The 24,265-nt window shown below is 42.4% G+C and overlaps 1 protein-coding gene across 2 annotated transcripts in view; it reads right to left on the bottom strand.

Annotated features, from left to right (window-relative positions):
• NOX4 (NADPH oxidase 4) overlaps positions 1 to 24,265 on the bottom strand; it is a 151,870-nt gene that overhangs the window by 8,724 nt on the left and 118,881 nt on the right. Inside the window, exons 14-17 of one of the 2 annotated variants that reach the window (XM_067568518.1) lie at positions 14,452 to 14,571; positions 10,572 to 10,680; positions 9,718 to 9,786; positions 7,480 to 7,580 (exon numbers count right to left, since the gene is read on the bottom strand). In XM_067568518.1, the coding sequence (XP_067424619.1) occupies positions 7,480 to 7,580; positions 9,718 to 9,786; positions 10,572 to 10,680; positions 14,452 to 14,571 (399 nt within the window). Of the gene's footprint in view, positions 1 to 7,479; positions 7,581 to 9,717; positions 9,787 to 10,571; positions 10,681 to 12,335; positions 12,453 to 14,451; positions 14,572 to 24,265 lie in introns of those variants that run through there. The other variant, XM_067568527.1, reaches the window with a different exon arrangement.

The raw sequence follows: 24,265 nt of genomic DNA, 5'->3' as shown, positions 1-24,265 counted from the left end.
CTGATCCCAGGAGAGAGCAAAAGTGAACACATTTCCTGTTTTCCCTGGTCACACAGGAGTTCCCCACCTTTGGAAGATGAGGTCGACCACCTCCTGGTGGAGTGACCACTCGTGGTGAGAACAAAAGAATCTGCTCAAATGATTTGCTAGAGTATTCTTCAGCCCCAGCAGATGGACCACTTCAAGATGGATGTTGTGATCCACACAGAAGTCCCAAAGACATATGGTTTCCAGACACAGGGCTGAGGATCTGGCTCCCACTTGCTTGTTGATATGATACATTACCGCTGTGTTGTCTGTGAGGACTCGCACCACCTTGTTGGACAGATGCGACAGGAACACCTCGCAGGCCAGCCGGATGGCCCTGAGCTCCTTGACATTTATGTGAATAGCTAATTCCTCCCTGGTCCACAGACCCTGAGTCCAAAGGGCACCAAGGTGGGCTCCTCACCTACATTCAAGGCATCTGAGATCAAGGACAGCGTCGGTCTCCGGGCCTCGAAGGGTATTCCTGTTAGCACCTGTTGAGGGTTCATCCACCATGACAGGGAGGTAAGTATGTGGGTGGGGATTGTGAGAACCCTGTCCAGAGTGTGCCAGGATGGGGAATATATATCATTGCCAGCCACATTTGGAGTGGCCGAAACCACAGCCTCGCGTAGCGGACCACGTAAGTACAAGCCGCCATATGCCCCAGGAAGCTGAGGCATACCCTCTCTGTAGTAAGTGGGTGTGTCCTTAGACTGGCTATAAGTCCTGTCATAGCCTGGAATCTGGTGTTGGGCAGTAGTGCTTTGGCTTGAATAGAGTTCAGGACAGCCCCCATGAACTCTATTGTCTGTACAGATGTAACAATCTCTGTTAATTTATTAACAGGTCCAATGACCAACAAGTGTCTCTCATGATTCCTATGTCGTGATGGACCTGTTCCCTGGAGTGGCCTTTGATAAGCCAATTGTGCAGGTAAGGAAACACTTGTAATCCTCTGAAACTGAGGTGGGCTGCTACTACAGCCATACATTTGGTAAATATATGGGGAGCAATAGAAAGGCCAAATGGTAGGACCATGAATTGGTAGTGTCGTGCTCCCTGTGTAAACTGCAGGAACCTCCATTGGCTTGGGAATATAGCGATATGAAAATAAGCGTCCTTCAAATCGAGGGCGACGTACCAATCACCCAGATCCAGAGAGATGGCCACTAGGGAGACCATGCGAAATTTTAGCTTTTTGAGGAACTTATTTAGGGCCCTTAAATCCAGTATGGGTCTCAGGCCTACTTTGGCCTTTGGGATCAGGAAATACCGTGAGTAGAATCCTTTGCCTCTCACACTCTGAGGGACTTCCTCCACCTCCAGGAGGACTTGTACCTCTTGGATTAGGAGTTGCTCGTGAGAGGGGTCCCTGAAGAGGGACGGGAAGGAAGATGTGATCGAGACGAACTTTAGGGTGTAGCTAGCAGCCACCGTGTTCAACACCCAACGGTCCAATGTAATGGCCATCCAGGCTGGGAGAAAAGAGGCAAGGTGGGAGGAGAATGGTTGGGAAACTGGATCTCAAGTATAAACTGGTGGGTCGCCCTTGGGCACACCTTCAAAAGCTTCTCTTTCTGCCTGAGGAATGATGACTCAGGCCTGGTTTCGAGGCAGATGAAGGCGAATTGCCCCAGTGATGCTTGTAGCCTCTATTTCTCTTTCTATAAGGCTCCCCTCTGGACTGGCTTCCAAAGCGCTGCTGCTGTGAGGGCCTGAAGTGTCTCCTTGACAAGGATGGGTTATAAAGGCCCTATGAGCACAACGTGGCCCTAGAGTCCTTCAAACCATTCAGCCTGGAGGCGGTCTGGTCCGCGAACAGAGCAGCACCATCAAATGGAAGGTCCTGGATAGACTGCTGGACTTCCGTCGAGAGACCAGATGTCTGGAGCCACAAAGCTCTCCTCATTGATACCATGGAGGCCGTTGCCCGTCTGCTGAGTCTGCTACGTCTGAAGCCGCCTGCAAGGAGGACCTGGCCACAGTCTTACCCTCCTCCAGTATGGCCTCGAACTTTTGTTTGGAGGACAGGGGGAAGGAGTCAATAAATTTTTCCAGTGATTGTCAGATGTTAAAATGGTATTGCTCCAGCAATGTCTGCTGGTTAGACACTCTTAGCTGTAGGCTCGCTGTCAAATAAATTTTTGACCAAATAAGTTCATTTTCCTTGCCTCTTTGTTCTTTGTACCGAAGCTCATTTGCCCCTACCTGTCGTGCCCGTTAGGTGTTGTGACCATCAGCAAGCCCGGGGAAGGATGCGTGTATAAGTATTCCAAATCCTTAGTGGACACATAGTACTTTTTCTCTGCCTGCTTGGATGTAGGGGGCAGAGATGCCAGGGTCTGCCACAAAGCCTTAGCCAGCTTCACTGCCCCTTCATGCACTGAGAGGGCCACCTTGGAAGGGGCTGTGAATGCCAGGATGCCAGAGGGCTCATCCACAGGTTCTTTAAGCTCCTCTATCTTAAGGCCCAGGTTAGCTGCTACCCTTTTCAACAGGTCCTGATGTGACCTACAATCGTCCAGTGGGGCAACGTGTGCGGGGCCCGCTACTACCACGTCTGGGGAGGACGAGGCAGGAGACCGGTAGCTAAGGGACTGCTGGTACCTCTTCCCTAGTCGAGGTGGTCACCGATGGACTCCTTGATAGCAATTCCTTATGCTCCAAGTCGATATCTAAGTTTGGTGCCGTGTTCTTCAAAAGACCACGTCTTGTCCTTTGGCTTTCTGTAAGCACTTGAGCGGTGCTGAGGCTCCGGTGACTTGCTGCGTGCCGGTGATTCGTGATGCCATGGGCTTGGTGAACCTCGGGGCTCCAAAGATCAATGCCAACACTTGGTGGATCAGTGCCAGTACTCGGGGGATCAGTGCCTAGTGCCCACAGACCACAGACACGAACCTGATCTGTCTCGGCGCGGTTCCGGAGAGTGCCTCGAGGCCAGCGAATGGCGACCAGTTGATGTGGGGGCAGGACAGTTGTGTAGTCGCTAGCATCCCCTTCAATGGACACCCGGCTGGGGCGTCCGCTCCTTGGTGCGGGGGCCTCTCCTCTCGTGATGTAGACGGCACCAAGCATGGCCAATAGATTCTTCATCGCCTGGAATGCCTCAGGCGTGGAGGGGACCAACAGGTAGTGCGCACCTGTGCCACTTCCCAGAGTCAGCGGCGGCACAGGTGCTGGGCTCAACGCCCGCCCAGGCGGACACCCCTTCTGGGCTGACTCCAGCTTCCTTGAACTTTTCTTAGCCGGCTTCAGTGCCAGCGAATGCTCCTTCCCTGAGTGTATTTCTTTTGGAGCTTCTTTGGCAGCAGGGATGCCGAGTGGTGCCAGGTTGACTCCAATGCTGGAGGAACACTTTTTATCGATGCCATGGTACTGGGTCCCTAGTCTGATCGCGGTTCTGATGCTGGTCTGAGTACTGCCTCCATCAGAAGGCCCGTAAGTCTAATGTCCTCTTCCTTCTTAGTTCTCAGTAGAAAGTTCTTACAGATTTTACACTTCTTGGAGACGTGAGCTTCTCCCAAACACTTTAAACAGCTCTGATGCAGGTCGCTCAGTGGCATAGGCTTCTTGCACAAAGCACAGAGTTTAAACACCGGGGACCGGGGCATGCCCCAACCCTGGTAACTTACTAACTAACTTACAAACTAAACAACCAACTTTTAAAGCTATATACACTAGGAATAGCTAGAAAGCTAGAACCACTAGGAAACAGAGACTTGCAAGAGCAGGAGAGTTATTCCAGCACTGTCACAGGCAGTAAGAAGGAACTGGGAGGGAGGGGAGTGGGCAGCGCCATATAAATGAGCACATACGCGTGCCGCTGCAGAGGGTGCTAGAGCCGGCCCTACGGATATCACTAGGTTTCTTAGTCTACATTTGTTACTACAGATCTAGAATGCATAGTTACACTCACTACCATTTATCCACATCACTACTGCACACCATAGCAGCTCCAAGAAGCCATTCAGACAGATGATTGGTGAATATTAACTATAAACCTATGTTTTATGTTAGGAATTCATTATTCAAAATGCATTAGGTTTTTACGCTATCTTAATGTAGTTGGATCATTTCAGATTCCAGACTCCCTTACTCAGTTCTTATGCAGGGAAAACTCCCACTGAAGTCCATGGCAATTTTGTCCAAGGAAACTTAGGTTCAGCATCCAAATAACGAGGCACCCTGAAATCAGTTGAAAATTAAGGTCTACGTATATAGCAGAGAATGACAGTGACCGTATACTGGTACATATAAGCTATTGTACTGTGCAGTTAAGTTCACATCACAGTTAACTGCCTCGTCCCCTAAACTGCACTGAAGGAAGTCCATGCTGCTAGATGAAAAAAAGGTAAAGTCCCAGGGTACAAAATTATGCAAACATGTGCCTTTGAAAGAAAAAGATTTATCATATAAAAAAGTCTTTGCCCCACTTTCAAACTTAGGTATCTAACGATAGCCAGTTAAATCCATAATTAGGCAACCTGAATAACAGATAGCCACTGACTTTATACATCTACGGGAAGTGAACATTAGCATTACAAAACTCAGGAAATGTCACAAATAAAGTTGCATGTGCAACCAAAACAATGTTCCTGTGCAGATACATTACAATACCATTTTTAATTACATGCTCCCATATAGTTTACAATCTTTGATTCACATTCAGCTTCCTCTCCCACCCCACCGTTGGATGTTTACACTCGATTCCATTATTATAATGGTCCAGTGGTGCTTTATTGACAAAGGGAGCAAAATAAGTGGCCTGAATTTCAGATGTGCTGAGCAAATTATCAACCACTGTCTTCTCAACAGGATCTGTTGGTGCTGAACACTTCTGAAAACCAGGTAGTATGTGCTTTTGTGGAGGAAGAGACGGGCAAGTAAACCTTGAATCTGAATTTTTTTCTTATTGTGTATTTAATTCAAAGCCTTAACGTTATTCAACATTTGTTTCCATTAGTTTAATTAAGTATAGCAAGTTGTTGAATAAAACTAATATAGTATCTGTCTCTCACACTAAGTACTTACGCGACCGCAATCACCATAATACTTCAGCACCTCACAATCATTTTATCATGACAACGCCTCCATGACTAGTAAGCATTTTGCAACAAAAAACGGAGTCAAAGAGGTTAAGTGATTTGCCCAAGGTCACATGGGAAATGTTGGCTGAATTTGAATCCAGGGCTATTAAGTTCCAGTCCAGTCAGTACCCTATCCACTAGACCATCCTTCATAGTAATGTTCTAGTTTCTTTCGTCTAGCCCACTTTTAGTTCTATATAAGAAGCACATGGCCGTTTAGATGAAGCAAAATTCAAAAACTATGGTAATATCTCAGAAATACATGGCACCTTTTATCGTGAAGAGAAATGAACCACAAAAAAGGGTACCACCATAGATTGCATGAAAATCCTGAAAACAGGGTGCATAACAACATATGCTACAAACTGTCCCAGTGCAAACACATGGGAATGTAGATGTGGTATAAAATATCAACAGTAGATGGTGCACTTTTGCTCCTCTTCGTTCAACTGAAAGAATATGAACCTGGTGCTGGATTGAATTAATCTGTTAACTGTGCTTAAGCTCTAGCAGGCCTCTGACACTTTTACTTTTACTAGAAATGTAAAATAAAATAAAAACTGGGAAATACTTTGGATGTCACCAAATAAGGACTACAAACCAGTCAAGTGAGTGTCTGCAAATATGTCCAAAACTCTGAACGCCAGTGCCAGACTTGTTTGGATGAAAAAGACATTGGTTTGTCTTGCCTTTTTTTAGTGGTCTGTATACTACACCAGGGCCATTCAGAGGAAGTTACTGACAAATGGGAAGAAGTAGGAGGAGCAACAGAAGGTCAGGGAGCTGAAAAACTGAACTATGGTGAAAGATTAAAGTCTTGACTTTGCACCTGGTAGTTCTCTGAAATTTAATGGGACTCCTTACCTGCACAGAGCACATAACAAAAGCGTCTGCAGGATGATGCTCTTACAGAGCTAATATACAGAGCTTAGCAAAGGGGTGATATCGGCTGAGGAAGGACATAATAAGAGTCTACTAATAATGTAAAAGGGGTACACAGCCAAGGATGCAGAAGCATTACTTAGGTAGCCCAAGACATGTTGCTTAGAAATCAAGGTGATGGGCATCTTAGAGATACAAAGATGCAGGAGAAAGTAGTACTTGAGGGCTAATCAGGAGTGATGGGATGAAACGTAGAAGGAAAAAATCATGAAAAACATCTCAAAAGTGATGTGCATTTGGGTGTGTAGGAGTCTTCCAAGAGAAATGGTGGAAGCTTCCATTATTTTGGTCTTTTACAAATAGAATAGATAAAAGAAATGAGAATGACACTTAAAGGATTAGTATTCCCCAAACTATGCAGGAGGCCATGACTACAGGATCAACCAAACAATAGATCCACCTCACACATCCTCCCTCATCTCCTTTCCCATGCCCTATCTCTCCCCACCATGCAGAGCAGAACTGCACAGAGCTCAGACTCTACAGAGCTGTTCTCCATATTGCACAGGGGTACACACTGCTACTTGGGCCCCAGTTCCTGCCCTCCCTCTTGTACAGCATTGAGTGGTAGTATTCCTATGTATTGCTGTGCTTTACAGTAGCTCCCTAACAGGGACCATGGCTCCATTGTGCTAGGCGGTGCTCTGCTACACTGGAGGAGTAACCAGGACTAAAGTGGTCCTGATCCTGAGAGATATCAGATACCGAATGCACCCACTGAAATCAGTAAGATTTGTTGGAGCCAAATCCTTCTCAGGATCTCATCCTTAGTAACCACAGAGTCAATGAAACTGGTTTAACAACTGTGTTAAATTAAATCCAGAAGAGGTGAGCCAATAATTTAGTGTGTGTCTCGTTTATTCTATATCTGCCTTGTTTAGACTGTAAACTTTGCCTCATACAGTACTGATTACAGAGTCAGCCCTTAGCAAACAATAAGTAATACTGGTAACTGACAAAGAAAACGTATCTTCTGAATAAAAGACATAACACAGAAGAATACAGCCAGCATCTTTCAGTTGCATTTCTATTATTCAAATTATAAATCGTGAAACCGAGCAGAAAACATCATTTATATCTTTCAATATAAAAATGGCATATGTTGCAAACAAGATACTGATTATAGCTAAGGATTAAAACATATACAATCTCTTGTAGTAACACAGAAATATGATTTTTATTGCCTGGGCCACTGAACTTGCAGGAGAAGATGAACTGCTCTGATTAAAAAAAAATTTCTTTCAGTTTGAACACAGTCCATCTCTCAGCCGCAACATTAGATAATATCAGCATCAGTAGCTTGAATGTTACATGATAAGAAAAAACCCAAAGTCATTTCCATACAAATATAGCTGTTTATTAAATATATACAATTCCCATCCTTCAAACTGTGGCAAAACCCATCAAGATTGGTACTTACTGTCTATTGCACTTAGCTATTTCATCGAAAAGGAGTTTCCAACGAGGTCGTCCAATCAAAAGCCTCGAGTTCAGGGCTTGATACTTTTCACCAATTATTTTCTATGAGAAACAGTAAGTTCTGTTGTTGCATGTTTTGTAAATTGCTACACATCACTCAGAGCTTTCATTCTGGTCTGGTAAATGCCCTGGCTGACTTACCAAATAGCTGAAATGTAATAACTTAAGCAAATATCTAACAGTGTGACAGATTGCAGCCATTTCTATGCATCAATAAATACCTCCTTGCCTTTTGAATAGCCATCTTCAGGTGTGCTGTTTCTTATATAGCTGCTTATTAGTCTCACCATTAATTTTTAAATCAATTTATCGATTAATACATAAAGCAATATTTATATTCTCATTACTCACTCCCTAGTATGCCTTCAGTGCTACCCTTTAAGGGACACTGTCCATGTAGAAAAATCACATTTCTCTCTGAAGTATTTTTACCTGATATTGGTACAAATAACCCTGAAGTTAACTAGGGCTGAAAAAATGACAAGAGAAATCTTTAGAGGTTGGTTTACCAGTTGCTTTGAACAGCCTCAGTGGCATAAAGTACCAAAGCTGAGTCTTTGGAGTGAGCCCAATATTTTTCTAGCAATTCTAGAAAATCCTAAAATCCTAGCTGATCTTTTTATGAAGCCCAACATGTTTCCCCTGCATTGCATTACCTTTCCTTGTTTTACTGTCCTAATATAATGTAACATGTAATTCTTCTCCAGCCACATCTGATCTGATTTTCTGCTAAATCATCTATTATGTTAATACAAAAGAACATTTTAAGCTTGAACCATTTTCCATTGTTTTTTACGATGGGTGAAAGCATTTGCTGAAAAAAATGGGCTTGATTCTCTGTCATTCTGCACCTTGGGTCAGTCTTTTTTACACCAGTGCAGAACGAGTAAAATGCAACACTATTCTGGTTTGGTAGCATTTTACACTCACTTTGGACTGGAGTCAGAGACAGCATAAGTTGCAGGGCAATTGAGAATTGCATCTGGTGCTCCTTTGAGATATCTGGAGTAACTCTGTTCGAATACGGATTTTAGCCCTCATGGTATATAGTTTTATACCTGATACCACTTTTTCTACCAAACAGCCATAAAAAAGAGAAAGAGTTTTAATATAAATTCAGTAGTTACTGGACACACAGTTTAAGAATAAATATTGTAGGCTACATTTCCTTGACATTCTGCTACGTCTTGGATGTTCTGACTTGAACTTAGTCATTTCTCACCTGTTAGTTAATATATTTTGGATTACCTCCATGCCAGCAGAGATATTGCATCCAGTTATTTGGAACTAGCACTGAATATTTGGAGGATTGTTCAGAATTGTTGCTGACAAATTATTCAGCTGGAGCCCAGCGACAAGTCACTTATATTGAGGTACTGTTCTCCTCAGAGCAATAAACTGTATTCTGTCTTCATCTGCCAGAAGGGAGATCTAAACCCACTGGACCTGATGCTCTACTGCCTTTCACTTTTTATAGTAATTTAAGGCTTGATCATGTGCCAATCAAAGTTAATGGCAAAGCTCACTTTGATGTCAAGTGTGAAGAATCAGGCCCTTACATTTGTGCTATGTCAGTACAAAGCGGATGTAAAATGCTAACACCCAGATCACTGCATCCCATGAACAAATGGCTATGGAAGGTTCCAGCCCATGGGGAACAAATCCAGGTCTCTAAACCAGCATACTGTGGCATCTGCTAAAGAACAGTTCAGTACATTCTCTGGCTGCATAGTTTAAAATGTTTGACTTCTTCAAACACTTGAGACAAAAAAACAAAACAAAAAGAAACCAATTGGAATTTTTAAAAATAGCCAGTTTCTCACAATGTGTTTGCTTTCAAAAGTCTGGGGCCAGAATTATTCCAGCCTGACTCTCAGTCCAGGAATGATGCAAGTTTCCCATAAAGCCCTGCCAACTGTCTGTTGCATGGTTTGGAAGGACCTCTTTCCTAGAAGAGGGAGATATGAGTATCTGCCCATTGATAATAAACTGATTGCTACCCGCCTTCATTCTTCTAATTTTGTGGGGCTGGACCTGTGATGCAGCTCTACTGAGAGAATGAGCCCTTATTCCCTTCTTAAATTATCTGCCATCATTCCATTTCATGCTTAACTGGAAGTTTGTGTTGTCTACCGCCACAAGGCCTAGTGAGGTTTGCAAACACTGTTTAGCCACATACCTGTATCCCATCTGTTTGACTGAGGTACAGCTGGATGTTTACATAGTCTGGGCGGTTTTCCTGCCAAAGCTGGAAGGATCAGAAAAACATCAAGTGAATTAATACACCTCTTCTTATATAAGAATGCAGTTGCTTTTGTCCACTATCCTGATTAAGCCTGATCCTTGCAGCAGACGCTGTGGGCACTTTTAATAGAAATGACACATTTACTTATCTCCCTTTCATCAGAAGCTTTTTTACGTCCCAGTATACATGCACACACTGTTTTAAAAAGACTTTAAAATAATTTAAAAATCCATCTGATCTCTGTTTTGAGAATTAGACATGACTTCCAACTCCCAAAAACATTCAGCCCCACTTCACTCTGCTCTCCAGATGACTGGAATTTCACTTCTCTCCAAAGGCAAGGATTCACACAGACTCCTGAAATGCATGTTCTTTTCCCTTTTAGCAAGCTTCTTGACCATGCAAAGAGACTGTGTCCCCTTGAAAAAGGGCCACATATCCCAGATTTCAGGGCCTGTCCCAATATCCTTGCCTTTTTTAGAAAAAACAGTGAGTAAAATCCACTGAAGGCAGTGGTAAAACATCCATTGGCCTGAATGAGGCCACGATTTCACCCACTGTTTTGTCCCATGTGACTCCTTGAACCAGTCTTTCCATGCATGTCATCAACAAATTTCATCTGCCATTTTGCTGCTCAACCACATAACTTGGTGAGGTCCCTCTGAAATCACAGCCTTCTCTAGTTATGTTCAATGGATAAACTTTTGTTACAAATCTACATATTCAAACAGGCATGCATTTATTGTCAGTATCACTTTGAAACCACCCCTGTGCAACTATCCCTTTACCTTGTTATGGAGCATACACAGCAAATCTGCGAACCAACGAAAGGACTGGATTTCCCTGCACACCCAAATAAAGTAAAGTCTTCTGAGCTTGTAGCATTGCCAGTCATCACTTTAAAATGAAAATGACGTTTGGAGAATTAAAAAATTATCATTTAAAAATCACACACTAATTAAGATGCTTTATATTAATTGTGCAAATATTAATTTCCATTAGAAGCCAGCTGCTAAATACGTTAGTTTTCCACCATCACACCGAGATGCTCAAATCAATCTAAAATGACATATTGAAATACTGAACCCCTAACACAATACAACATGCTTTACGGACACTGCCTTTACAGTTTTTACTGTACATTGATTGCATATATATGATTTAAGGTAAGAATGTTGATTCATACATCAAAACCAAATGAAAGTTATCTAAAAGCAAAGATGCCTTTGCTCTTCAAATACATAGTGAGTAGATTCTTCACTGCAATTATAAGTCAGAGTTCATTCCACAAACCCAGTTCTACCCAGAGAAGGGGGCACTGATGAATGTAAAACATCACAGAATACAACTCCAAAGCAAAGTTAGGGCCAAACTCTGCATTCAAGTACAAGCCAGCAACAGATGATTTCAATTATTATTCATATTTATATTGTGGTAGTGCCTGGACGTCTAAACAAGGTCAGAGCCCCATTGTGCTAGACAAAGGTATATTCCCCAAAGATCTTCAACGGATAAAGCACACTCGTGGAGAAAGTTTGGCATTTAATTTAGAAAACATGACGCTTTTGCCAGGTTTCCTAATGGAGATAGAGACAATACATGATTTTAGTAGAAGAAGAATGATCACAATGAACTGAGCTAGAAAAGAAACATGAGAAAAAAATTGACTGATTAATAGATTTAAAAACAAGTCAGCATGATTTTTCTCAGCTCAGCTCAGCTGTGGCTGTTTTTATGTGATTATTTCTTACTGATCTGTAATTTAGCCAGTTAGGGGACAGAATTCTTCCTCTTAAAATTATTTTCGGATAATAAAGACCCATTGGAGAGCATCACAGCTGCATTCTGGACTTCCAAAGTTCAGCATTATAGATGCGTATTAGGCCAAATGCCACTTCCAGGAGGCAACGTATGGGACAACGGCACAGCTGCTCCATATCTACTGCACAACATGAGTTACAGTAGCTGCTAGCGTCCCATATACCAACATCTGGGCCTTTTTGCTAATGGCTCTGTGTAACAGATGGACCCAATGGACATACCACTACCCCGTCCACATTCTTAAACTCTCCACTGCAGGCCTGCAGTGAGTTACTGTGGGGCGAATATTCCATGGCACACAGAAAGTGGGGACTCTGGCCGCCCTTGTGTGAACTCTCCATAGCCTGCAGAAAGGTGCTGGTTGCACTTGGCTTCAAGCCTTGTGTGTCTGTAGTGGGAGTGCAGCATCCTTAATGTCCTGACACCAGCTGCTTCCTGTACAATGCTGTCCTGCAGACAAATGTTCTTTCTGCATATTTTGCAAGTCCTTTGTGCTGGGAGAAACCAGAACAGAGGTAATGGTCTGACCATATGGGTGAAATCACACATTTGGTATCGTATATACATTATATAAAAAATAAGTTGTAGCCATTTAATCCTGTGCAGCATTCTGAAATGATAAAAGAAAATAAATATCTCTCAGCCTAACCGAACTGAGAGATGTACAAGATGATTCACCAGGGATTACCTTTTATAAATTCAGACTTCGGACTTGAGCAAACACACTCCAGTGGAAATGAGCTAGCCTAGACGTGAGGTTGATTTGCAGCGTTTTGTGGCATGCATCATGCATGCATGAGACGTGTATGGCATGTCAAACATACACTGCTGGTTCTACATACAGAAGGCTGTGGAATGCGATAAATTTGTAGTGTCATTATACAGCCAAAGGTGTGTACGATATGCCTCATCCACTGACATGCATGTCACTGAATATTACTACTTGTAATTAATCATTCATTTAGAGACACTCATGCCAAAACACTTCTGATTCTCTTTAAAAAACAATGATTTATAATAAATAGGAAACATTTATTAGATACCTGACCGGAGTGAACCCAAACAGGGTGACCCCAGCTGCTCGGAAAATATCAAAAGAAACAAAAACTACACAAAAAACAAAAGCCTGCATCCTGGTCTTGAAGGATACCCTGATGTCCTCCACAGTTGCATCCCCTTAACAAAAAGGGTTTTGCCTTCCTACCCCCTCAAATTTGTATACAATCGTTAGCATTTTCACCCCTACCAATCTCAATTTCTCTGAAGGTATACAAAACAACAGGCAGCCTGTCCAATAGAAAGATTCTCTGCATTGCTGATGTCCTTAAATATTAACAGCGAAACATATCTTGCTGTTGTTATTGTATAATACTGCAGTGCACAGAAGCAAGGTTGATTCACTGTAATGCTGTGCTTGTTATGGCATTCAGTGTTTGGAAGCACCCCGTTTATCTGATCTTGAAAACATTCATTGGACATTAAGCTGCTGTGGCAATGTCTGTGCAAGCCTCTCGCTGCCTCTAATAATATGATGATGGAGGCAGCCGTATCATTACCTACTGCTGGCCCATAGTTATGATATGTGACATTTTGGCTAAACACTGTCAGGGATAATCCATGCTGGAGAAAACTGTCAGGATATCCATCTGGACTCCAGTCTGGCAGAAACAAAAATGTGCTTCAGAAAACAGTACTCTCTGTTCGAAAGATCAACACTGGACTCTCAGAAATAAAGATTAGTAGGGAACCTGTTACGTTCTCTAAGGGCTGCACATGGCACCAGGAGCTGTCAAGTAAGGGCCTGATTTTCAGAAGCTCCATGCACCCATTAGTCCAACGGAGACTGATGGGAGCTGACTGAGCTCAGCATCTCTGAAAATCAGACTTTAAAAGGTTTTAATTTCTCTCCAGCTACCAGCTGATCTCTGAACCGGTGCTTCAAGGGTGAATTGTAGAACACTTTGCAAGCTTATTTCAACTGTAAGTTCTTTGGGGCAGGGACAGGTCTTTGTTCTGTGTTAGTACAGTGTCTGGCACATTGGGGCACTGGTCCGTGACTGGGACTCCTAGGCATTAGCGCAAGACATGCAATAAAAATAATAATAAAGATATCCCCCACTTGGCAGCATTCCTGACTCACAAAGAACCACTGAAAATTTTGTCTTACTGGATTTTCAAATGTTTTAAATTAATAACAATCATTAAAAAGGAGGCAATTAAGGTTAGCATTTTCAAGGCACTTAAGAGGTGCCCATATCCCATTTAAATTGAATGGGAGTTGCATGCCTGACTCCTTTGAATTTCTTTAAAACTCCTATCTTAAGTGTTCATGAAAAGATTAGGCAAGGAGCATTAATGCATATGTGGAGCCAAATATATATCACACTGGTACTGTTCAAACGTCCCCACACGAGGAAAGTGCATCTCAGACCTGACTTTCAGCACCCCTGTTCTCTGTCTTTGATCTTGCCCTAACACAGATTGGGGAATTTTTAATTCAAAGGTTTGGGATTATAAACAAACATCCCCATGGACTAGGCGGAGCTCAAACTCAGTTTTCTCTTCTGGCTGGATGGGAAGGCTGGTCTGCAAGGCCTTTAGGCACCATTGTGCCACCGAATGTACTTTTTAAGCATTGCACTTTCAGCACCCACTGGGCATGAACAGCCAGTTCATGAATGGAATTGGGACTTTCAATGACAGACCTCAATCCTCCTCTCCGTTCCTCTCTCCACGGGAGGACAGGGGGGATAGGAATAGGAGTTACACACATACCGGAAGCATTTGTAATATGCAAGTCTGAAGTAACTTTGGGAAAATGGCTTTAAATAGGTTAGGTTCACATACAGCAGTGTGTTGAGTATTGATGCGAATGGAGTTACTCCAATGCCTCCAGCCACACAGAGGCTAACCTCGTAATTCAAGGATTCTTCAGAGGGGCTCCCGAAAGGACCATCTATGTATAGCCTGCAGAAAAAGCAGAAAGACTTTTCAACAAACATATTATTTCTGGGACTCAGCAGATGAAAGCTTTCCCTGGGAAAGTGCATGGAGAGAAACCTAGATCAAGACTGCAAAAAAACGTAGGTATATCGAATCTCTGGAGACTCTGCATGATTACAGGTGATGGCACATTTCTCAATGATGTGGGCAGAGAGGGTCAAACTATGGCTGCCCTTGCTACAGTGGAGACAGTAACAATTTGGCTGGTTGTGTTAGGGAAGGCAAAGAGCACTGCCCATTAAGCTCGTGATCCCACAGGAGGCCTGCTGCCTGAACACCAGGCCCGGCTGTGATGGTTAAACTGTCTACTCCACATTTCCAAAGGTGTAGCAAGACCCACTCCCCTGGGACCTCTTCCTGGTGCCCCACTACTATACTTTTACATGGGCATAATGACGCCAGGGAACACAGAGGTGATATTGTGCATCCTTCTCATGCCCAGGAAGAGGCATAAATTAGCACAAATGACACAATAAAAGTCTACAGAAGGATGACTAAATGATTAAGAATGGTAACAGTGTGTGACACCCCTAGCATTCCATTTTTTTAATAAAAAATTTAAAAAATAAGAGAATTTCAATAGGAAGCCTGCACTTAGGGCATCATTTTTAAAAGTACCTGTGATTAGGAGCCTAAGTTCCATTTTTAAAAGTCTCTGAAGCACTAAGAAGCGAAGTCTCATTGAAAGTCAATGGAATTTAGGCTCCTAAGCCCCTAAATCACTTCTGAAAATGGGACTCAGGCACCTTTAAACATTTTACCTCTAGTTCTCTGTGGCACCTTTGAAAATCCCACCCTAAGTCATTAGAAGAGTTTTAGACAACTCTATACAATGTTTTAAACAATTTCACATAAATCAAGGTTATCTTTTCATTAATATTGTAAGGATCTGATGCAGTTTTTGATTCATAGTAAAGAAATCAAACTAAGCAGAAGTAATAAGTAGCAGAACAGATGGATTTACAGAAAAAAAAAAAGCTAGGGCTTTGGTTCTCCATTACACTACACTTGGTGTTAACTATTTACACTTGTGCAAAGTGAGCACGAAATACCACCATCCTGCTGGGCTCAGGTATACAGGTAGTGGAGACTTGATCCCTTAAAGTCCTGAATATCCCATGTGTGTGTGATATCATAATAGGCAGTGTCTGTGCTAAAGATATTATTCATATGGGAATTATTCAGGAATATAGGTTACCTTATTTGTCCTGGAACTCATATCCTACCTCAAATTGGTCAGACTTTATACTGAGGTCCCATTTTAAAATAGTTATTAAAGGGTTAGTAGATAATTCCTAGCTATTTTAATAAATGGTTAATCAATTGTTATTAAATCTCCAAAGTCAATAGGTATCTTATAACCATGGCTTGTAAACATCTAACATCCTCTAGTGAAGAGCATATGACACCTATTGTGCGTATCTTTGACATGCTTATAGCAGCTAATAATAATTTATTAACCCTTTAAAACATTTATGAATGGGCTCAATATAAAAAGTGACCATGAAATCTATTATTTTGATTTGTTAAATGATTTTCAGTGCACAGACATTTACATACAATATAAACCAACATATCAAATGTTTAATTTCTTCATTTTCAGTCAAGTTCTATAATTTCTCTCCTACCTTGAATTCACCATTTCTAATGTTGACTCTGGGTTTGTCAACCTAGGGCTTGAATGTCTACACTTACTGGTAACTCCAGGCTAGGAATTGTTGAACCCTGGGTCCCAACGTGAGGCTCCAGCATCTATATTGCATTATGCAGGCCCGAGGCCAATCACTCATATCCCACATTTCCTAGCACCCTACCAAAATGTGGCTGCAGTAGCCCTTTGTTTGTGGCGAAGTATGGGAAAACTTGACTGTTCACCAAATATAACTGTCCAGTGGACAAAGAAATTCAGCCCATGGGACTGTGGAATACTTTTGGTGGGCTCCAAGGGCATGAGTCCAATGGAGCTGTGTCTATACTGCAAAGCAATAGGGCTTGAACCCTGGTGTGACCCGTCCGTGCCTAGGGCAGCCACCTGAAAATGCCAAGGTCAGGGCAGGCTGCAAAAAGAGAGCAGATTCTCCCAGCACTGGTGGGTGACACTGAAGTCAGACTTCCCAACCAGCCACAAACAGTGCTTCTGATTCCCCACACTGGTTAACAAGAAGCCAAAATAAAGATGTACATAGCCCCCTTTCAGTCACTAGGTCCAGTAAAGAGACCAGTTATTTAAACTCTATGCTCTTTACCAAAAAGGTTTCTCCTGACCCCAAAGGGTCAGCCACATTACCAGATCAATGTAAGTTTAGATCTTACCCAAAATACCACACTGCCAGCTAATCCTTTAGTAACTAAAGCTAAAGGCTTATTATAAAAAGAAAGGAACAAACTATAAGAGAAATGTTAAAGGATTAGAGCAATCAGATACATACAAATGATTTGGAAGTCCATATATATCAGGTTTCTAGAAGAACTGTGGCGTTTGCAGACTTGTATAGTGCCTTTGGTATACATCCAGCACCTGGATGGGTCTCAGTCCTTTGTTTCACAGCTTAAGTTCAGTTCAGTTGTAGATGAGTTGATCCAGAGGTAGGCTGGAGACTAAAGATAGACTAAAGACTGGTGACTGAAGACAAAATGGATCCCGGGCAGCTGCCTTTTATGTCCTTTGGTCCGTGCCATGCTGCTTGTGGAATTTTGCAGGAACAAAATGGAGTCCAGAGTCACATGAGTAAGTCCTGATGACTCATCAGGTCTATCCCTGGCTTCTCCCCCTGGGCTCCTTGTACCAATGAATTTCTTAATGGCCTATTAAGCAGGCTAGTGCTGCAGCCATCCTGTCTGGGGTGTCGCCCAGACACAGGACAATTTGAAATACAGATATATCATCCATATCCATAACTTCCATTACCCATATAACACATGAACAAACATTATCATCTTACTTAGTACATTATAGCCTTTCTAACAGTACCTGACATGGCATATCTCATATGAATTATTATGATTTTAACATATTGATGTTAAATAATATAATAAATACCCCTCCCAACCAATCCAGCCAGCGTGACACCTGGGACCTGGCCCGGGGCTCAGATCCTCCATCTCCATAGGGTTCTAGGATCCTGGGTCAAAGCCCTGGGTTAGCACCATTTGTGCATAGATGGAAAGGGGGTTAGGCTTGAACCTAAATGCAAACCCTGGGCTTACATTAGAGTATAGACTTATCCTTAGAGAAAATTGCCACGGATGCTTTCATGACAAATAGTATGTATCTCAGATGTATATCTCATCTGTAAAATGGCACCTCCAACAGCACAGTAATACTGAAGGCAGTTGAGGTCTAATTCTGGGGCACTGGTGCAGCAAATGTACTGAGGTGTACTGAATTTACTGAGATGAACTGAATCACCAGCACCAGTTCCTGCAGCCCGTAGGCATTCCTTGGATGTCTCTCATTCTTGAATTAACCCAGCCCGACCATGCCTAGAATGTGAGATTTAAAAAGATCACAGCCAAGATGATAGGGATACAAGCACAGAGCAAGCACTTGCCTTGCATTTTTTATGAGATTCTTTTTCTTTGTACTACAAGGTTTGTTTTTTTTTTCTTTGATTATATAGAGCCATAGCCTTGAAAAATCAAACACAAATCAGGCAAATTGGACTTCAAAAATGATGCCATCCTTTCTGAGAATAGCTACACGTCACACTGCAGCAACTCAACAGGCTCGTACTAATACCTGCTTCGGATAGTCTAAAATCGAGGACAGCGTACTATGGGCCTGATCCTACAAAGGGCTAAACAACTCCTGGAAATACTGAATGCCCTCAAATACCAGTGACGTCAATGGGCATTGAATCTGCTCAACACCTTGCAGAACTGGACTCAGAATTAGCAAAATACTTAAGCGCGTGCTTACTTTCATGTCTATTATAGTCAATGGAAAAACTCCCATACTGAAGGATCCAGGCCATATTCAGCTGGCTAATGATTCAAACTCATAAGCATCTGGAGAGGTTTATGTATCTTTTACATCATGTCAACACTTCCCCAAACACAAATGACAGTAATGACAAGTTTTGCATAAAAGCCGTCGTGACTGCAAATAAAACCTAACTGCGTTCTATTAAGACAGCCAAGCCAAAGGAAAGTGATTGGATTTTTTGTCTTGAGCTTAGTCCCAGATGCATCCTGATACAGAGATTTATTTAAAAAAATGTAATTTATTTAAAATGTATAAAGGGATTACAATCTTAATAAAATTTTATTAACTCCCCCTAGCAAACCAATTTAAATGAAGTACCATTTTTCACATTTATTAATTTTCAGTCTTAAGGGCTGCTCTCAATTATTCTAGCACAACATCTCGAAACACAGCAGAGGGACACTGGGTGGGGGGAGGAAATCTGCCACAGGAAGAATCATGGCATTTTGCATATATATAAACCCTCCAAGAAACTTGGTGTGCGTATGATCTATGTAAAACATTCTCTTGTATTCCACTAAACAGCTGCAAATGCTGCTAATAGTACTTGCCTTTTTTAAAGGCTTTGGGGAGCAGTTAGGGGACCACAGAGGGTGTTAATGGAGCAATAAGCTGGAGAAGGGAGTTCATTTAAGAGTTTATATGATATTCAGATTAAGGTAGTATCCGAATTTATATTTTGAAGAAAATAGCTGTAATATTGTATGTTTTTATGTAAGTTTTGCAAAAGACCAAGGGTGAAATCCTAGCCCTAGGTAAGTTAGTGGCAAAACTCCTATTGACTTGAATGGGGACAGGATTCCATCAAGGAAATGAGTTTTAGTATCATAGGTACCTGACCCAAAGCCCATTTATGCCAATGGACACTCACACTCACTTCAATAGGTTTTGGATTAAGTCTAAACAAACAACTAAAAACCTAAATGCCAGGTCTTCTAATCAGCTGTCTTATCCAAATTCCAGTTTAATAATGTGAGGCTGTCTGAGAGGGCAGGGAGTGTGGCATGTTGCCAGAGATGTGTTTAAGCAAACACATCCCCCTATGAAGAAAAGACATTCTCTCCCAAATGTAGAGTTTGTTACAGTAAAGGGATAAAAAGATACCAAACTCCACTGATTCAAGTCTCTGAAACAGCTGCATTCCACTCACCCACAGACTTCTGGAAATAACAATTCAAACAACGTGTCAGCATCCTAATTAGTGAACAATGACATAAATTTTGTGCATTCAGTGATTTGAGAAGCAGGAAATCAGTACTCCTGAGTTATATTCCCACCTTTGACATTGACGTGCAATGTGACCTCCCGCAAATCACGTCTTTTGTGCCTCAGTTTACTCGTCCATGAAATGGGGACAACACTAATCACAGAATCATAGAAATGTAGGACTGGAAGGGACCTTTACAGGTCAACTAGTCCAGATTATTAAACTGAGGCAGAACCAAGTAAACATAGACCATCCCTGACAGGTGTTTGTCCAACCTTTTCGTAAAAACCTCCAGTGACGAGGATTCCACAACCTCCCTTGGAAACCTATTCCAGTGCTTAATTATCCTCATAGTTAGAAACTGTTTCCTTATATCTAACCTAAATCTCCCTTGGCTGCAGATTAAGCCCATTACTGCTTGTCCTACCTTCAGAAAACATGAAGAACAATTGACCATAGTCCTCTTTGTAACAGCCTTTAATATATTTGAAAACTTTTAACAGGGCTACCTCGCTCAGTCTTTTTTTTCTCTCAAGACTAAACGTCCATTTTTTTTTAAACCTTTCCTTATAGGCTAGGTTTCTTTTATCTATTTTATTGCTTTCCTCTGGACTCTCTCCAATTTATCTGCATCTTTCCAAAAGCATGGTGCCCAGAACTGGACACACTACTCCAGCTCAGGTTTCACCAGTGCCAAACAGAGCACCTCCTGTGTCTTACATATGACACGCCTGTTAATATGCCCTAGATGATATTAACCTTTTTCGTAGCTGCATCACATTGTTGGCTCATATGCAATTTCTGATCCACTATGACCTGCAGATTCTTTTCAGCAGTACTACTGCCTGTCCAGCTATTCCCCATTTGGTATTTGTACATTTGATTTTTCCTTCTTGAATGAAGTACTTTGTACTTGTCTTTATTGAATTTCATCGTGGTGATTTCAGACAAATTCTCCAATTTGTCAAGGTTGTTTTAAAATTCCAATACTGTCCTCCAAATGCTTGCAACCCTCCCACCTTTGGTGTAATCTGCAAATTTAATAAGCATACTCACCACTCCATTAGCCAAATCATTAATGAAAACATTGAATAGTTCTGGACCCAGGACAGACCCCTATCGGAAACCACTAGATACACCCTCCCAGTCTGACAGCAAATCAATGATAACTACGCTTTGAGTAAAGTCTTTCAACCAGTTATGCACCCACTTTATAGTAATTTCATCTACACCATATTTCCATAGTTTGCTTATGAGAACATGATGTGTCAAAAGCCTTACTAAAAATCAAGATACATCAAGTCTACAGCTTCCCTCCATGCAGTTGGCCACTATCCCTGTCAAAGAAGGAAATTAGGTCAGTTTGACAAGATTTGTTCTTCACAAAGCCCAGTTGGCTATTGATTAGATTAACCCTATTATCCTCTAAGATCTTACAAACTGTTTAATAATTCGTTGTGGTATCTATCCAAGTATCAAAATTGGGCTGACTGGTCAATAATTCCCAGGTCCTCTTTGCTCCCCTTTCTAAAGATAAATACTATGATTTCCCTTCTCCAGTCATCCATGAATTTTTTAAGATAATTGCTAACAGCTCTGAGATTGCTTCAGCTAGTTCCTTAAGTACTGTAGGATGAATTTCATTTGAAGATATCTAACTTAGTCACATATTCTTTAACCTGTTCTTTTCCTATTCTGGAATGTGTTCCTTCCTCCTTGTTAATATTAATTGTGTTGAGTATCTGGTCACAGGTAACCTTCAAACTGAAGCAAAATAGGCATTGAACACCTCAGCCTTCTTGATGTCATCTGTTATTAGCTTTCCTTCCTCATTAAATAATGGACTTACACTTTACTTTGTCATTCTCTAGCACCTAATGTATTTATAGAACCCCTTCTTGCCTTTCTTGTCTCTTACTAGATGTTACACATTTTGTGCCGTACCCTTTCTGATTTTGTTCCTACATGTTTATGCTATTCTTTTGTCCTCATCCTTAGTTATTCATCCATATTTCCAATACACTTCAACACTTACTGGGCATTTTGTGTTTTGCTGTATTATTTTTCCAACAGATGACTCGGTAGTTAAAGTCCTCCATTACTACCAGATTTTATGTTTTGGATAGTTCTGTTATTTGTTGCTGAAATGCTTCATCCACCTACTCTTCATGATTTGGTGGTCTATAGTAGACTACTATCATGACTTCATCCCTATTTTTTCCCTGTCTATTTGCACCCAGAGACGTTCAACTGGTATGCTTTCCAACTCCTTCTGGATTTCAGAACAATTGTATATATTCTTGATGTATAAGGTAACACCGCCTCCCTTTTTTCCCTGCCTGAATAAGCTGTACCCTCTACACCAATAGTCCAGTCATGAGATTTTTCCCATCAATTCTCAGTGATGTGAGTTAAGTACAAATTTAGCTTATAGAATCATAGAATTGTTGGTAATGGAAGTTACCTCGAGAGGTCATCTAGTCCAGTCCCCCGCACTCATGGCAGGACAAAGTCTTATCTAGACCATTCCTGACAAGTATTTGTCTAACCTGCTGCTAAAAATCTCCAATGACGGAGATTCTACAACCTCCCTAGGCAATTTATTCCAGTGCTTAACTACCCTGACAGTTAAGAAGTTTTTCCTAATGACCAACCTAAACCTCCCTTGTTGTAATTTAAGCCCATTGCTTTTTGTCCAATCCTCAGAGGCTAACGAAAACAATTTACCTCCCTCCTCCTCCTAACAATCTTTTATGTCAGCGGTTCTTAACCTTTTTTTCCCCGAGTACCACTCAGGAAAAAAAGGGGGGGGGGGACTTTCAGCGGTGGCGGGGTTTCGCGGTGGCGGCGGGGGGGACTTCCGGCGGCGGATTCGGCGGCGCGGTACGGCTCGCGTACCACCGGTTGAGAACCGCTGTTTTATGTACTTGAAAACTGTTATGTCCCCTCTCAGTCTTCTCTTCTCCAGCCTAAATAAACCCAGTTTTTTCAATCTTCCCACATAGGTCATGCTTTCTAGACCTTTAATCATTTTTGTTGCTCTTCTTTGGACTTTCTCTAGTTTGTCCACATCTCTCCTGAAATAAGGCACCCAGTACTGGACACAATACTCCAACTGAGGCCTAATCAGCATGAAGTAGAGTGGAAGAATTACTTCTTGTGTCTTGCTTACAATACTTTTGCTAATACATCCCAGAAGGATGTTTGCATTTTTTGAAACAATGTAGCACTGTTGACTCCTATTCAATTTGTGATCCACTTTATGACTCTCAGGTCTTTTTCAACACTACTCCTTCCAAGGCAGTCATTTACTATTTTGTATGCATGCAACTGACTGTTCCTTTCCAAGCGGAGTACTTTGCATTTGTCCTGATTGAATTTCATGCTATTTACCTCAGACCATTTCTCCAGTTTGTCCAGATCATTTTGAATTATAATTCTATCCTCCAAAGCACTTGCAACCCCTCCCAGCTTGGTTCCTTCCACAAACTTTATAAATGTACTCTCTATGCCATTATCTAAATCACTGATGTACTAATATTTCCAGTTCTTCCTGTTTATTCCCCCTACTCCTTACATTTATGTATAGACATCTAAGATGTTGAATTGCTTCCCCCACTGTTTTCCTTCTTGTTGCTCCTATGACTCTACTGCAATAGTCCCCAAACTGTGGGGCATGATACCTCAGGGGGGTGCGGAAGGGCCCTGGCAAGCCCCCATGTGGGATGGGGAGGGAGCCCCACCCAGCTCCGCTCTGCCCCCAGCTCGGCACCAGCCTTGGCCTCACTCCTATTCCCAGCTGCGCTCCTGGCTCCAGGCCCAACCCACGCTCCGGCCCCAGGTCCAAGCCAGGCTCCAGCCACCAGCCCCAACCTCGCTGTGCCCGGCTCCCAGCCACATTCCTCATCCCTCTCTTGGTCCCGGCCGCCAGCCGCGCTCCAGGCCCTGGCCGCGATTTTCACCCCACTCCTGCTCCTGGCCCTGGCTCCGGCTTCTGGCCACGCTGTGCCTGGCCCCTGGCCACACTCCTCATCCTGCTCCTGCCCTAGGGCCCCAGCCCCCACCCAGGCACGCTCCTGGTGGGCTCCTGACTGAAAAAGAGAGGTGCAGAGCAAAAAAAGTTTGGGGACCACTACCCTACTGTAATTTTCCATTCCCCCTCCTTTAATATCTAACCCTCTCTTAAAGCTGCCCTTCTTTTATACCTCTCTTTGGTCTTTTTTCACCTGCCCCTTTGGAAGCTAATTGAAAGCCCTCCTCACTAGATTGATGAGCAGATGTGAAAAGAAGCTCTTCTTCTTCTTGGTCAGGTGGACCTCATTCTTCCCAACAGTCTTCCTTCCTGGAACAGTGTAACATGGTCAAGGAAGCAAAAACCCTCCTGTTGGCAACATCTGAGCAGCTATGTATTCGTCTCCAGAATGCGTGTGTTCCTACCTGGACTCTTACCCTAAGATGGATGAGAA

This window comes from Emydura macquarii, unplaced genomic scaffold, assembly GCF_026122565.2.
Source record: "Emydura macquarii macquarii isolate MOO-44397 ecotype Brisbane River unplaced genomic scaffold, CSIRO-AGI_Emac_v2 contig_318, whole genome shotgun sequence".
Taxonomy (NCBI): Eukaryota; Metazoa; Chordata; order Testudines; family Chelidae; genus Emydura; species Emydura macquarii.
The sequence above is the reverse complement of the archived record's forward strand: the minus strand, read 5'-3'. Positions and strand labels throughout refer to the sequence as shown.